The sequence below is a fragment of the Ambystoma mexicanum genome, chromosome 7q, assembly GCF_040938575.1.
Source record: "Ambystoma mexicanum isolate Mex_15411 chromosome 7q, UKY_AmexF1_1, whole genome shotgun sequence".
Taxonomy (NCBI): domain Eukaryota; kingdom Metazoa; phylum Chordata; class Amphibia; order Caudata; family Ambystomatidae; genus Ambystoma; species Ambystoma mexicanum.
Genome location: NC_090941.1, coordinates 173,322,720 through 173,337,842, shown reverse-complemented (window position 1 = coordinate 173,337,842; position 15,123 = coordinate 173,322,720). Strand labels below are relative to the sequence as shown.

General features: G+C 46.9%; 1 protein-coding gene across 1 annotated transcript in view; it reads right to left on the bottom strand.

The window, feature by feature from the left end:
• STK24 (serine/threonine kinase 24) overlaps positions 1-15,123 on the bottom strand; it is a 1,188,458-nt gene that overhangs the window by 222,615 nt on the left and 950,720 nt on the right. The window contains exon 5 of the mRNA XM_069639237.1: positions 1,020-1,177. Coding sequence (XP_069495338.1) covers positions 1,020-1,177 — 158 coding nt within the window. The remainder of the gene's footprint in view (positions 1-1,019; positions 1,178-15,123) is intronic.

The following is a 15,123-nucleotide window of genomic DNA, read 5'->3' as shown; positions in this document are numbered from 1 at the left end:
TGTTATGTGCCCAATGGCCAGCTCGCTGAGGCACCGAGGGGACAGGAGAAAAAATGGGCAGATGGGTGAGAAAGATGAAAGGAGGGCAGTAGACACCGAGAGGTCAGGAGAAAAACAGACAAAAAGCCAAGCAGCGATTCAAGGAGGCCTCAAGCAACTGCCCCATGTTGCCAATCAGCAGTTTCATAACACAGCAATATATTTCTCTCTGTTACTTTTGTTCTGGGGCTTGCCTTACAAGCTGCATTTGCAGGAGCCCTTGCGGCCATCACTTCCCTTGGGGTATACAGAAGTGTTATCACCTTTTCACACTGGTTCGTCCACGGCAGGCACTTGTTGAGATAGAAGGATGTATAGCTTTTCAGTGGGTATTTCATGTTTCAGCTCCATGCTGGCTGGCCATCTTGTGATAACTAGCAGGTATGTTTGAAGAGGAAAATATGTGTTCATGAGAAAGAAGATGGTCACAGTGCTCACAGCTCACTATTTGGTACATTTCTTTCTAATGATGTGGCAGAGGATCTGGAATAGGCCCTGCAGGCAGACCTTTCTTGTGATCTCTTCACTTGAGGTCATTTCCTGAAAAGTCATCAGGTCAACCTTCATGTGACATCATTTCCTGTGATGTCCTCATCATGCTAATTACAATTGTGTAACGTTAAGATTCCTACAGATTTGTGGTCACAGAATGTTGGCATGTATGCTCCACGAAGCTAGGTCCGTGCTCAATAAATACCATAATATTAATTAATAATAATGCAAAAATGTCTTGCCTGCTAAATTTCAGTTCATTGACAATATTAACATTTAAATAAACACATGTGAACTATTCTGTGGTGCATCTCCTCGCCAGCCTGTAGAATGCACCCTCGTTTGCTAATTATTGACATGCTCTGCAGCAAAGTTCTGGACTTCTTGGTGAGTGAATGTAAGATGGTAACAGAGCACCTGCATTAAAATCTAGTGGCAAAGAAACTGCTCTCAATACTGATATTAGAATCCTACTCTCGGGCTCTCACCTTGGAATCGTAGGCAGACTGCTTTATCACTTCCGGAGCCATCCAGAACGGCGTGCCCACAAAAGTGTTCCTTTTTATTTGAGTGTCCGTCAGCTGCCCGGCCACGCCAAAATCAGCCAGTTTCACTTCTCCTTGCTCGGACAGAAGCACGTTGGCCGCTGGAAATAAAAAAAAAAGGTAGGCAGGGAGTTAGTAATGTATGTGTCTTTTTGTAGGAATGCCTACATTTACTGAGACATGGCTGCCTGAACGCGAGAGTAACGCATTCATTTCTCATTTCAATATGGCGCTGGACGTGGCTCGCAAGTGGCGCTGGTGTGAGTGAGCAAAGCCACAATTCATTTTGGGTTCTGAATTATGCAAATGACGAATTCATGTCAATTACACCTGTGTGCGATTTACCCAGAAGGCCACAGCCCTCGTTTCAGATCAGAGAGCAGCGCTTTGTGAACAGTTCTCTGTCAAGAGCTTAAGTGATACTCTATGTTCCTTGAAGCATGACTTGAAAAGCAGAAACTCCTGATGAAAATACATATCTTTACAGAAACCTGTTAGGGGGAAAAGTATGATTAGACGAGTTTAGGGTGAGTCAATGGCGAGATGCACATGTAATCATCTCGGTTTGAAGTCCTCTATTGAATACAAATGCAGCCTGTGAAGACAATCGGCCGCTTTAGTGACTTTGTTCTCAATCGCCCATAAAGCGACAATAACCATGTCACTCTGACCTTACAGATCAGGAAGCACATTAAAGAAGTCAAGACCTCACTGGCTCCCAAGTTGGAGTGCTTCAGTGGTTCTCTGAAATGACCTGGGCGGGGAGAACCGTGGCCATATGCCTGACTTGGGCGCCAAGATGGAGGAAGTTCTCTTGTGTGGTAGCCTAGGTAAGGAGAAGTATAGAAGTAGAAAGGGTATCTATACTCCTAAGGGCCCAATTTCGCATGACTGTGAGTGTCAGAGGAAAATACTGAGTTTTCATAGAGAAGACAATTATAATGAGACGAGATTAACTACTACTGCAGGCTGTACTGAGAGACTCTAGTTTAACAATATCCACAAAGACCAGGGTAGACTCTCAGAAATCAGATTATCACGCATTAAAGGTCAAGAAGGGAAATAAGGTTGTGGGGAGCCTGCAACCCATTTTTGCTCTAAAAAAAGAATAAATGCATTAAACATGATCACCATGGAAATGAAGGCTGGGGCTGCAGTTGGAGCCTTTCTTCCATTTCCATAGCACCTGTGAAGTAAGGTGCATGAGGGGAGAGGCGACAATGAGGGATTGGTAGCGGCCTATGGGTCTCATTACGAGTTTGGAGTTAGCCATGCCCTTACGAAGGGCATGGCTACCCCCAAACCCGGGTCCGGGTTCCCTGAATGGGGAAATACCGGGCCATTCTGACTTTGGAGGGCCCGTTATTTCCCCAATCAGGGCACCCGGACCCGGTCCATCCCCATTCCCATTTAAGCCCCCATAGGGCTCAATGGGACTGGGGAGCATGCTATCAACGGGCCCGTTAATGATGGGTCCGTTGTTAGCATGCTGGGCCGCTCTCGGGACACGCTCAGGACGCCTGGTAAAACCAGGCGTCCTGAGCAGGTCCCGCGAGCAGACCTCGTAATGGGGCGGTAAAGGGTTAACGGCTCTGGCACCTTTACCGGCGCCGTTAACCCCTTACCGCCCTCCTCATAATGTAGCCCTATGTTTTATATGTATGTCCTGGGGTTGTGGTTTAATTTGGTTAACAGTGGCAGAAGAATTTGGGGGGAGTAGTAGTATCTAGCGGGTGTTGGGTTGGATGCTTTATTTTGCTATAAAGGAGTGGGGGAGGTGGGAGCTCTGGTTGGCGGTGGGTGGGCTCACACTAGAGCAACCATTGACTTGCTCCGAACATAGTCTTAGATCGTCACGTATAGCCTGTGGTTGGAGCAAGCTGATTCATTGTGTGCACCCATCCAAATGCACAGAGGAACGCAAATAGCAAATCCAAGATGGCGTGCCACATTTTTCAAGGTGCAGTTTCCATGCCTCGCTGCATGTTTAATCCTCAATCACATCTGCATTGTTCAAATAACAGAATCATGGTGAACCAACGCCACTTCCCCAATCATTACTAAACAAGTATGGCAAGGTGGTAGCCAGTAAGAGCAGGAAGGTCAGAGAGGACATGCCTACCCCAAGGCAGGGGGTTTGGATGTGACCGCAATCTGAAGGGTTCAGCCCATTGGGGAAGGAGGAATGAGCACATGGTTTAGCGTTGAATCGGAGCAGGAGAAGAAATGTCGTGGAGAGGCTTGGAAGGGAAAGGAAGCTGGGACCCTAAAACAGGGATGGGATAGAACCCATAGAGCTTGCCAATATCAGCTGGGAGAGGATAACCTGGTTAATACTACTCTGGAATATGAGAGAACCTTCACTGGTACCTGTACTTGCTAGAGGAGACACATGAGCTACCTAGATCTGCAAAGGAGGTGGTTAAATCCTACTTGAGGATCACCTATTCCGGGCACAGAGAATCAACAATTAGTGTTAAGACCGTGATTGACAGGGGAGAGGAGCCCTCAGGAATGTAAAACCCTGAGAGGATTTGTATTTTCATCAGTTTGTAGTAGAGAGATATTCTTTTTTACATTTGGCTCTTGAATGATCCGAGTCCAACCTGGCTGGAACAGAATATATCAGGATGCCATGTGGTCCTCTTGGATTCTGCTAACAGGTATCCCCACCTCAGTACCCTTAGCTCATCTGACAGGGGGTCAGCCATCACATTCTTTCGGAACAGTTGGACCTCATGGCTTGGTCTGATTTTCTCTAAAGTCATAGGTACTAGGGTGGCTCTGGCCTTTAGGGTTGCATGGTCTGATCATTTTGTTATACCCTTTGTACTTGAGCTTAATGACTCTCTGTATCTCAGAATCAGAATATACTGAATTGGCTTTTGCTTGAGTGTACCTCTATTTCTTCCCATATGAATGATTTGTGTGCTGCCTCTCCGGTTTTAGACCTCCCCTCCATATCTAAGATTTTCTCTACAACAGTAAATCGGTTAGCTCCTCTAAAAAGTATTAGAGTCTGTGGCCGGCTGTCTGAGCCATGGTTCAATGAGCATCTTAAACTGCTACGCCTTAAACGGAGGCAAACCAAACGGAAGTGGCGCTTCTTGTCCTATGCTCTTAAGAATAGGGTGTTTCTTCGTGTCCCCACCATTACTTATCATAGGGCAAACAGCAATTGCAATTTTCTTACCAGTCGGATTGAGAATGCCATTAATCAATCTAAAGAATCTCTGTCCTCTAGTTCCGCTTTGCATGACTCGTCTCCTTCCCAAGAATTGTGTGATTCTTTGGCTAATTTGTGTGTGCAAAAGATTGTGGATATTCGTGAAGATATTGTTCAGTCTTGGTTGAGCACTAATGGGCCAGTTGCTCCTCTGTTGTCTGCTGATTCTGGAGTGTCTTCTCGAACCTTCTACTGATCCTGCCCATTCTTGGGCGTCTTTCCCATCTTTTTCCTCGACGGATATTCTTTCGGCTACCAACAGTATGAACTCTGCATTACCTACTGATGCAATTTCTTTGCATATTCTAAAGAAAATTCACGCCTTACATTGTGCCTAACGTTGTCTGCGCTATTAGGTAGTCCCGTTCTATGGGTGAGATTCCGGCTGAGCTTAAACATGCCCTGGTCATCCCTTTGCTCAAGACGCCGCCTCTTGATTAGCTGGTTCCAGCAATATTTCAGTCCGATATCGCTACCCCCTTTCCTTTTTTTTTAAATTAAATAATACGTTTATTTTAGCAGACTGGTAGACAGATTGAACATGGGTACCACACCCCTTGTGTCTCACACAATGATGATACATACTATGTTGGTTTACTTTGCACATCAGCATTACAATATCATTGTTACATTATGCATTCCCCGGTGATAATTGCCTTAAGTATTCACAAAATAGCCCTCAAATATCCCCAGGTCTACACGTCCCATTTACTGTTATTATATACGCCGCTTCTTTTTCCTTTACATAGGTCACTTCGCTAAGCCAATCGTCCCATGAGGGTGCACTTTTCGATTTCCATTTGAGCAGAATACATTTGTTAGCCACAATACAACAAATATTAAATAATGTATGTTTTACATTGGACACTTAATATCGCCCAGTACGTATTTGAGACAAAGGAGTGTAGGAAGTATTCCAACCATGTCGTATAGCGCTTCAGCAACCTCCTGCCAAAACCGTTTTACCTTGGGGCAGCTCCAAAACATGTGGATCGAGTCAACGCCCTCCCGCCTACATTTCATGCATGTATCTTCTGCAGTTGGGAAAAACGCGCTGCTTTAGCAGGTGTGTAATTTTGCTGATTTAGAACTTTGAGTTGAATCAAGTCTCAATCGCGCATTTCGTTAAAAGACAGTATCTGCGGCACTTGGTTTCATCTATACTCGTATTGAAATCCCTCTTCTATTTAGACCTTGCTGTATTCCGTGGGGCCTGAGCGGCCTGTATGACCTTGTAAAGCTGTGAGACCTGTCCGCTCAACATATCATTCGTTGCTTTCACATCAATACATTCACATGATTCTGTCTCCTGTGGAAACGATGACCACTTCCGGCGAGTTGCAGCCCTAATTCGGAAATATTGCAACAGTTTAACTGGATTCATGTCCGGTTTTGCCATAAATTCTTCTTGTGTTATGAACCTTCCCCCTGAAATAAATCCCCCAATACCATGTCTTTCCTCGGGTCCCAGGACATCAGTATGTCAGTGTGGTGCGTGGGGGGAGGGCTGAGCACTTTCAGAGACTAACCTTGCTATTATAGGGAGCGGATATTTCTAGACGTTTGAACACTCGGGCCCATGCTTTCACTGTTTTAAGAACCGGGTCAAATGTACACAAAGCCAATATGATTGCTCTGAGATCTGTTGGGGCCGCTCCATATCACTCCAAGTCCATGTGTGCCGGCCCTGGGCTTGATACATACCAGTGCCTTGCCTATTGTGCCTGGTCAACTAGGTAATACAGTTCAAAGTCAGGAGGCACCAGGCCACCGCACTCATAGGGCTCTGCCAGTTCCTCCCAACTTTTATGAGGTGTTCCGCTTCCCCACAAAAACCACACAGCAATGGAACTGAGCTTTGCAAGAAATCTTTTAGCAGGCCAGACTGGTACTGTTTTAACAAACTATAGGAGCTTGGGTACCACCACCGTTTTTAAAAAGGATAGCCTACCCTATAGGGACATCGGGAATCTGCCTCAAAGTTCCATCTTAACTGCAAGAGGATTGATGTACTTCTCATAATTTCTAACAGCGTCTGTTGTGTACGTGATACCATCACCCCCGGGTATTTAAAGCTCGTTGGGGCCCATCTAAGTGCTTTGAGGTCGGCTGGTTCCCTAGTACTGGCTGTAAGTGGAAACAGTTCAGATTTAGTAGCATTTATTTTGTAACCCAAGTAGCCTGTAAACCTAGCCGCTTCTTCCATAACTGGTCCCAAATGCACTACTGGTTCCGTATATACAGTAAAGTGTCATCTGCATACAAGGAACTAATCTGAGGTGGTTCTGCTATGTCTATCCCCCTATGTGCATGCCGTTACCTCATCCGTTTCACCATTGGTTCTATCTTGAGCGTAAACAACGGCAGAGAGAATGGGCAACCCTGTAGTGTTCCTCGTGCAAGTGTAAATGTCTGAGAGAGAGCCCCATTCGTCCATATTCTGGCTGTCAGGTTAGTATATAAGAGTCGCACACAGTTGACAAAGTAGCCCCCAAACCCGAAGCATTTGAGTATCTCTAACAAGTAGTTCCAGGACAGAGTCAAAAGCCTTCTCTGCGTCAAGAGATGCTACTTGAGCCTGTTCATCAATCTACAATATTATACCAAAAAGGTGACTCAGATTAAGGGCTGTGGACCTTGCTGGAATAAATCCTGATTGGTCCGGGTGTACCAGATATGTCATATGTGGAAGGAGACTATTTGCTAGTACTTTAGCATAAATCTTAGCGTCAGTATTAATTAGTGACAGTGGACGGTAGGAAGCGACTTCATGCAGTGGTCTACCTGGTTTTGGTAACACTGATATAACTGCCTCTGTGAGCGTGGGTGGGAGTTTCCCAGTCATCAGTGCCTCTTCCCAGACCCTCAGCAGGTGTGGTTCCAGGCCGTGTATGTCTTATATAATTCTATACCCAATCCATCGGGATCACGAGCCGTACTAGAAGCGAGCATAGTGATTGCGTAAGCAATTTATTCAACAGTAATGGGCTCATCCAGCGTTACCCTAACTTCTGCTGGGAGGTGCTGGAGGGGGATCTCCTGAAAATATGGTTCAGTTTCTTCCTTCGTACAAGTGTCTGCATTAGCATACAGCTTACTATAGTACTGGAGGAACTCCTCATTAATCGCTTCAGTGGTTGTCAGAAATTCCCCCCTAGTCTCCCAATTCCCGTGAAGGGCACCATCCCTTTTTTGCTTTTCACTATTCTTGCGAGAAAGCATCCGGGCCTATCCTCATCACCATAACGCTGTGCTTGGGTAGGTTTAGTCATATAGCATATCTCTTGGTCCCCTAATTCGCGGTATTTAATCAAGTTACCCTTTATCACCCCAAGGAGTGCTCTATCTCTTTTAATACCATTCGTTCTCTAACCTGCATAGTGTGAATTCCACCTCCGCCAGCTCGCGCCTGGTGGCCTTCAGTACCCCTTCCGTAACCAAAATCATTGTGCCCTTCAGCCAAGCTTTAAAGGTCTCCCATATTATGGCTTAAGTCAGCACTGACCCCTCGTTTGTCTTAAAGAAACCTTCAAGTTTTACTTGCATATTTTCTACCAATGCACGTAAGCATGGACTGTGGCGTTGTCCACAAGGGTAGGGCCGCAGTGTATTACCAAGCTACAGATGTATAACCAACGGGGAGTGATCTGAGAGGGTATGAGGTAAAAATCTGCTGCAATGCACTCAAGGCACCCAACCGACCCAGAGCATCCATAAATCGATCCGTAGCATAGCATCGTGGACCGTGGAGTAGTATGTATATTAGGCCACCCTCGGGTGTTCGTTCCTCCATTCGTCGATGAATCTCAATTAGCTCCTCATGTGCTTAATCATTTTCGCTGCACCAGATAATTAATTCTGTGTATTGCTAGATCGGTCCATATGGAAATCTAAGAATGTATTAAAGTGCCCCCCCCATGTAATGGGAGCATCTCCCATTTTAGCCAATATCTCGGATACCACGGAGTAAAGTCCCAGATCATCTATGTTCGGGTTGCAGGTGTTTACTAATGTAACTCTGACGCCTGATAGCACCCCTCTAACCATAACATATTGCCCCCTTCGGGGTCTGTATGTGTCTCTTCTACTTGAATTGGCAGCGATCGATGTACCATAATTAGCACTCCCCTGGCTTGTGATGAGTAGGTTGTGTAATATGTCTGTCGCCCCCACTTGGGTGCGAAACCAACATTTACTAGGCCCATTGAGTGTGTTTCTTGCACCATTATTATTTTAGGAGCGTGTTTATCCAGGTATGCTATGACCTTCCCGGCCTTAATAGGATTGTTCAGACCCTGGACGTTCCATGGTATCAGCCCAACCACTTCACCCGGCATGTAGTCACACCCAAGATCGATAATGGAGCATCATCCTGCGCAAGCCCATCGGGGCATGGTACCCACCAAGTCCAACCAACCGCCCACTGCTGTCTGCTTTTTAAACACCTTTCAATTAACCACCTCTCTTCCCTTTCCCTCCCCGTCTCCATTTTTCATTCCTATACTCGAACAGTTCCCTTGAACTTCCCCATCCCTCCCCCCACCCTCACCATCCACCCCAACTTGATGATGTCGCCCCTGTGTAACCATGGAAATTTCCAGATGTATGCCTAGAGCAGCCCAACCACAGTAGGCTGTCCCAAAAGCCTTGCCTCCGGCTAAAACACAACATTTTTGCGTGTCTGCTCATGCTACAGGAATTAACAACATCAGCTTACTATTTCTCAATCAAACTTCCATATCATTTTGTCTGGCATTGTTTTGCGGGTCTTGATTAGGTTCTCTCCCGCATTCCGGAATGGGGAGCGGGATCAATGCCTCAATATAAGCTGTGACATCTGCAGGATTCTCAAAGAAATGCGCTCTACCCCCATGTTGAATGCACAATTTTGCAGGGAACATAAGAGCATATGGGACCTGTCTACCTCTCAGTAATCTCTTCACTGAGTCATAGGACCTTCTTTGGGCTTGCACTCCGAGCGAAGTCAGGATAAATATGAATGTTGTTAGCTTCGTAGCGGAGTGTTGCACGCTCTCTTGACAGTGTTAGGATGAGGTCTCTATCCCTATAGTTAAGCATTTTTGTAATAATGGTGCAGGGCTGGGCTCCTGGTCTGGGAACTGGGGACAAAGCGCAGTGTGCACGCTCAACCAGAAAGTGTGTGGAGAACTGTTCTTCGCTGAATAAAGTTTTCAGAAGGCTGTCTATAAATGGATCCATGGGGCCCCTGCACGCGGCCTCGGATACCCCGACAATGCGCACATTGTTTCTTTTGATCATGATTCAAGATCTTCGCATTTTCCTCGGGTCTTGTTGAGTTCGGCTCTTAGTAGTGTGATGTCACGGTCATGTTGGCTCACTGTGTCCTCCACCTGTCCTATCCTGGCCTCCTCCTCTTTGATCTGACCACTTTCTTTTTCAAGCTTCGATTTTAAGGACTCAATAGTAGCTACAATGTCGTCTGACGTTAATGGCCATTAATCCGCTTTGGATTGCTGTTAATAGTTGATCATACCAAGTTTCAAAATTCGTGGTGCTGGAGATTCCTTCCTGTTCCGGTGTCATTGGCCTTGAGTCTGGGGCATTGTTGCTGGTAAATGAGTCCATTGGGCCATGCTTCTTCCCGGCTCCTTTAGTCATGTTGCTACAACTGTCTCTTCCCAATAACCCTTGTACAGTCAGAGGGAGTCAGTACCGTCACTTTGTGTAGGTGTGTCTATCACAGGATTAGGTTCTGACAGCAAAGTAATCCGGGTCACTCTGCGTCCCCCAGAGCGAGTGGAGCGGTGGGTCGCCGGTCTTCCAGTGCGGCCCCATGGTCACTTACAGGGTGACACTGAACCCACTACACAGGCTACAGACTCTTCCCAGTCTTGTTAATATTCACCCACGCCTGTCAGCCAACGTGGAGGAGCACGGTTTAGGCCGCCACTGCCCTGGGTTGCTGTAGCGCCATGTGCTCGGTGTCGCAGACTCATGTCCAAAGTAATTCAGTGGCTATGAGCAACTGGTCTGGCCCAACATTATTGGCCTCCGGTATTTCCTGGAGTCGAGTCCCAATGTGGACTGAGGCTATCCAGACCTCCTCTGCACCATGCCTATCCCCACAGCTCAGCAGTGGGGGCCACCTCTTAAGCACTCCACTTGGGGTTGGATGTGTCGAGGTGGCTCAGGGGCACAAGCAATGCATCTGCAGGGGCACACCCACCCCAGCGCTGCAGGAGCCTTTTCATGCCTTCCAACCCTTGGCCTACCTTGCCAGGGCTGTGGTGTTTCGGTCTGAACAGGAGTCCAAGTAGGGCTGTTCCTCAGTGTAATGGTCTGTCGGTTTGTCAAGGGTGTCGGGGACCAGCGGCCGTCCTCTGCTGTATGTAGTGCTGCTGGAGCAGGGCACTTTCCTGTTTCATCCGCTCTCCATTTTGTGGAGTGTGCAACCTTGAATTGTGTATCCTGCAGTGAGCTGGAAAGCAGGAGTGGGTCACACGCCATTACGTGTTGAGGGTGGTGGTCATAGGGGATGTTCTGTCGCTAGTTTCCGCACTTCCGACCTTTAACACTGTTTGTGAAGCTTTGTTGGAAATGTTCCCGGACTGGCTGCTCCTTCATGCAGGGTGTTCTGTGTGCGATGGCATGGCAATGAGTTGTAAATGCTCTTTCAGTTCAGCTGTTGTCCTGATCCTCGGTCAGTTGTCACCCCCATTCATCACGCATCTCCTCGGCGGAGAGAACTCGACTAGAAGGCACTTCTCAGGATGTTTTCTGTTCATTAGTATTGCGGGAGCCAAAGCCTGCGACTAAACTGCCATTCCTGTTGCTACTAAACAGCGCCCTCTACTCCCTTTTCTAATGAAACTCTTAGGGCCTCATTAGGACCCTGGCGGTATGGGTTTAACGGCACCGTTAAAGGTGCCGGTGCAGTTAAACACATACCACCCTATTACGAGGTTCCCTCGCGGGACCCGCTCTGGATGTCTGGTCAGATCAGACGTCCTATGAGGGTCCCGCGAGGGGACCAGGGAGCTAACAACAGGCCCGTTGTTAGCTCCCTCCCCATTCCCATTGAGCCCTATGGGAGCTTGAATGGGGATGGTCCGGGTTCCCTGAATGGGGAAATACTAGGCCCTCCAAGGGCGGAATGGCCTGGTATTTCCCCATTCAGGGAACCCGGACCCGAGTTTGGAGGCAGCCATGCCCTTTCTAAGGGCATGGCTGCCTCCAAACTCTTAATGAGGCCCTTAGTCTTTGATTCCCCCTCTGTTAGGTAAATTCTGTGAAGATTCCTGTCTTCTTGATGCATTTCAATCAGGGTTTCAACCAGGTTGCGGCACCAAAACCATGCTCGCGTCTGTGCTAGACGACCTGGCATGTCTTGCGGACCAGGGCGGAGTGGCAGCACTGATTCTATTAGACCTGTCAGCTGCTTTTGATACCATTGACCACTCCACCCTGCTCACTCTTTTCTCTAGTGCCGGGATCTCTGGCATGGTCCTGTCCTGGTTTCTTTCTAATCACTCAGAGTCCTTATCTCTTGCTCCATTCTGTTCTGCATGCTCTTTGTTGGTATGTGGTGTTCCCCAAGGTTCTGCCCTTTCCCCCAACATCTATATACAGTCCCACCGTTTTCGTTGCTATTCATACGTGGAGGATACTCAGATCCTAGTCCACCTCGATCTGGCTCATCAGTCCAACGATTCTCAGTTGTAGGTCTGCTCAGTTGCCGTGGGGGGCTGGATGAGTGACAACTGGCTCAAACTGAATGGGGGCATGTCTGATGTGATGGTGGTGGGTTCTGCCCTATTGTCCTCTCTTTGGACATCCTCTTTTTGGCCAACTTCTTTTGGTTCCCTCCCTGTTCCTGCTCCCACAGTTAAAAATGTGGTTGTCAAACTTTCTCTGTCACTTTCTATGGCAGCACAGATTGGTGCAGTCTGCCAATTGGGCCACTTCCAGCTGAAGATTTTGAGAAAGATCCTTGGGTTTCTCCCTCAGAATCTTCGGGCTCCTGTAGTTGCAGCACTCGTATTAAGTTGTATTGACTATTGCAACTTACTGTACCTGTCGCAACCTGCTTTTTTGATCAAGCACCTGCATACTCTTCTGAATTCTGCAGCTGGCTTGCCCACTTATCTCCTTTAGGGATCACACTCTCTGATTCTGTTGGCCCTTCAATGGCTCCCTGTGCAAAGCACGTGCATTTTAAATCCCTGTGTTTGGTTCACAGGGCCTTTCATGGTGTGGAAGCTGAATATTTACAACTCAAGTTCCTCCCTTATGTTCTTTGCCACCTTCTTTGTTCCAGGGACAGATTTCTTATTTCTGTACCCAGATTTCGATAAATACGAATAGGTGGTCGGACACTTTACATTGGCTGCCACTAAGCTCTGGAACGCTCTCCCGCTGGTCATGAGATGTACTGTCAACCATGTGCAGTTTCCTCGTTCTTTGAAAACCCTGTTATTTTGATAACATTGCCTGGCTGCTTTTGTCCTGTTATTTAAAAGCTGTTTGTAGCGCCAAGATGCCTTAGGACAGATGTTGCGCTTTACTTTGTCTGAAATGGATAACATGGTACTTTCACCTTTCCTGCCTGTCAAAGATTTAGATTGCTCACCTAAACCTTTTGGTTTGCTAGAGTTGTCTCCCCATTGTCCTTTCTCCTTGTATCCACCGCATTCCTCTCCTTTCATTGGTCATCTCTCCACCCTGTACTTTCAGCCTCTTCTAATGTTGCTCCAGTTTCCTTCCTCTTTCTCTCTTTGGTGTTTCCTTCCACCTCACTTTCCTCACTCCCTTGACTGTTCTCCTCTGCCTTGATGCTCCTTCTCCTTCTTTTCACCCTCCTTCTCTGTTCATTACACCACTCCATCCTTTGCCTCCTCTTTTTCTCCACCGTCTCTTGTAGCTCTCCATGTTTGCTATCCACCTCCTGTCTCCTACTCTGCAAGTATGACCAGGCTTCCTTATATATCCCTTCCCCATGGTACTTTGGATTTTACGAGAATTAAATGTGTCCGATGTGTCAGATGTGTGCTAATAGCGAATTTGAACTTTGATTGGCAGGACCCCAAACAAACTACTAATGTTCTGTGTGATTCGATTAGTTGCCCGCGCCAGACACATTAAAAGGCTGTACACCATCTTGGTGTCCGGTGGTCTTTTTCCATGGCTGCCTGACCACAGAATGACACCACTATTGCACACTATTGCTGAGCTTCTACACTGGTTTGCTCCCTGCCTTTGCAATTGAACTTCAAGCTCCACTTTGCCACTGTGGGGGCACAACTTGCAGGGGTGGACTGGGAACCAAAAGAGGCCCTGGAAATTATTTTCAAAGTTGCCCCTTATAACACCTTTTCAGCAAGCCCAACCTTTATCCCATGGAAACATTTGGAAATAAAAGAGGTTACCACACAAAAGAGTCCCAGGGTGCAGAGGTCTATCGGGAAATCTCCAGGGTTCCCTACAGGCCAGTCCACCCCTGGCCACTGGCTGTATTGCTAACTATATTCATGTGCTGATTACTCAACTGAAGATGTCTTCTATTCAATAAACTATGCGGCTCATGAAGTCGCGTAAGCAAGGGCTTGATAGCTGAAATTCTCAGGCCCACCATTTCTTCTTCTCCTACATGCATGCTACATGTGTTTGGGGGACAATGGTGCCAGTTTGCGGCAATTTCTGTGAATAAAGACATGAGGCAAGGCATGTGGTGAAGGCCATTTGGGAATCCCCATACAACGCCTCCTGTGCCAGCAGCCAGAACCGGGCAGCAGTCCCAGTCGCAGAGGTTCTCCAAGGACCTACCCCCTAGCCTCTCTAAAGTGACTCCATAGACTCCAATGGTGTATGAAGTTGGTCCACTGATCCATTGCATACATGGTGGATTGGGCGAAAAAGAAGAAGTAGATGACCTTTGGTTCAGTGCTTTCATGGTCTAGTTCCTAAGTAACAGTGCTTTAATAACCTTGGTTGTTCTACAGTATATACATTTATTAGCCTGCCATTCCTGGCTCATGAAATGCTGAAATGTAAATGTTAATTTACTTTTTATCTTTTTCGCATTGGAAATGCTATTATAAGAGAATCCAGAAATATGTTAACTGAATTGTGTTGATCTTCATAGATCAATATCAAATGCAAGGAAGGAAAACCACTCTGTTCATATGTTCAAATCATAGATCTCTGCCCTAACAAGCAGAACTATATTTCGGGAAATGGAAGACCTGTTTAAGAAGACTCCAACCAAATCTCCCTGGAGTCAGTCAAATAGAGTAGCAGGGTGCTGTGGCGGGTGGAGAGGGTCGAGGAATCCGGACATTCCACTGGTCCAAACAGGCTGCTCTCAGGAGCTGGCTTGTTATGTGATAGATCTACAAAGATCAGCCCACCTGCTTCAGATCAGGGATACTAAGCATCATTGTGTGGACCAGATGACTGGCATTGGTCAAATAGGTGGGACACGGCCGACACCCTATGGGGAGTCTCTAGCACTGTATTTTGCCCTATTCAAGACCTGTAACCAAGATGCCCCCTTTATTTAACCCTGACACTGCCCTTAGAACATACATATAAGTCCTATTTTCAATAGGCCAGGATTGAAGACCTGGCAGTGAAAGGGTTAATGCCAGCGAACTTTGAGGATTGTGTGGGGGTTGGGATGGTGACAAATCGAAGCTCAGAGTAATTTCTTCGTGGAATGCACTTGGTGATCCATGAAGAAGATTTCATCTTGAGTGTTTTTCTTATTATATGAAAAATGGCAATAAAAATCTATAGTACAGGGATTGGGTCTCCCGCCAGTTGGAGCAGAAGCATCACGTA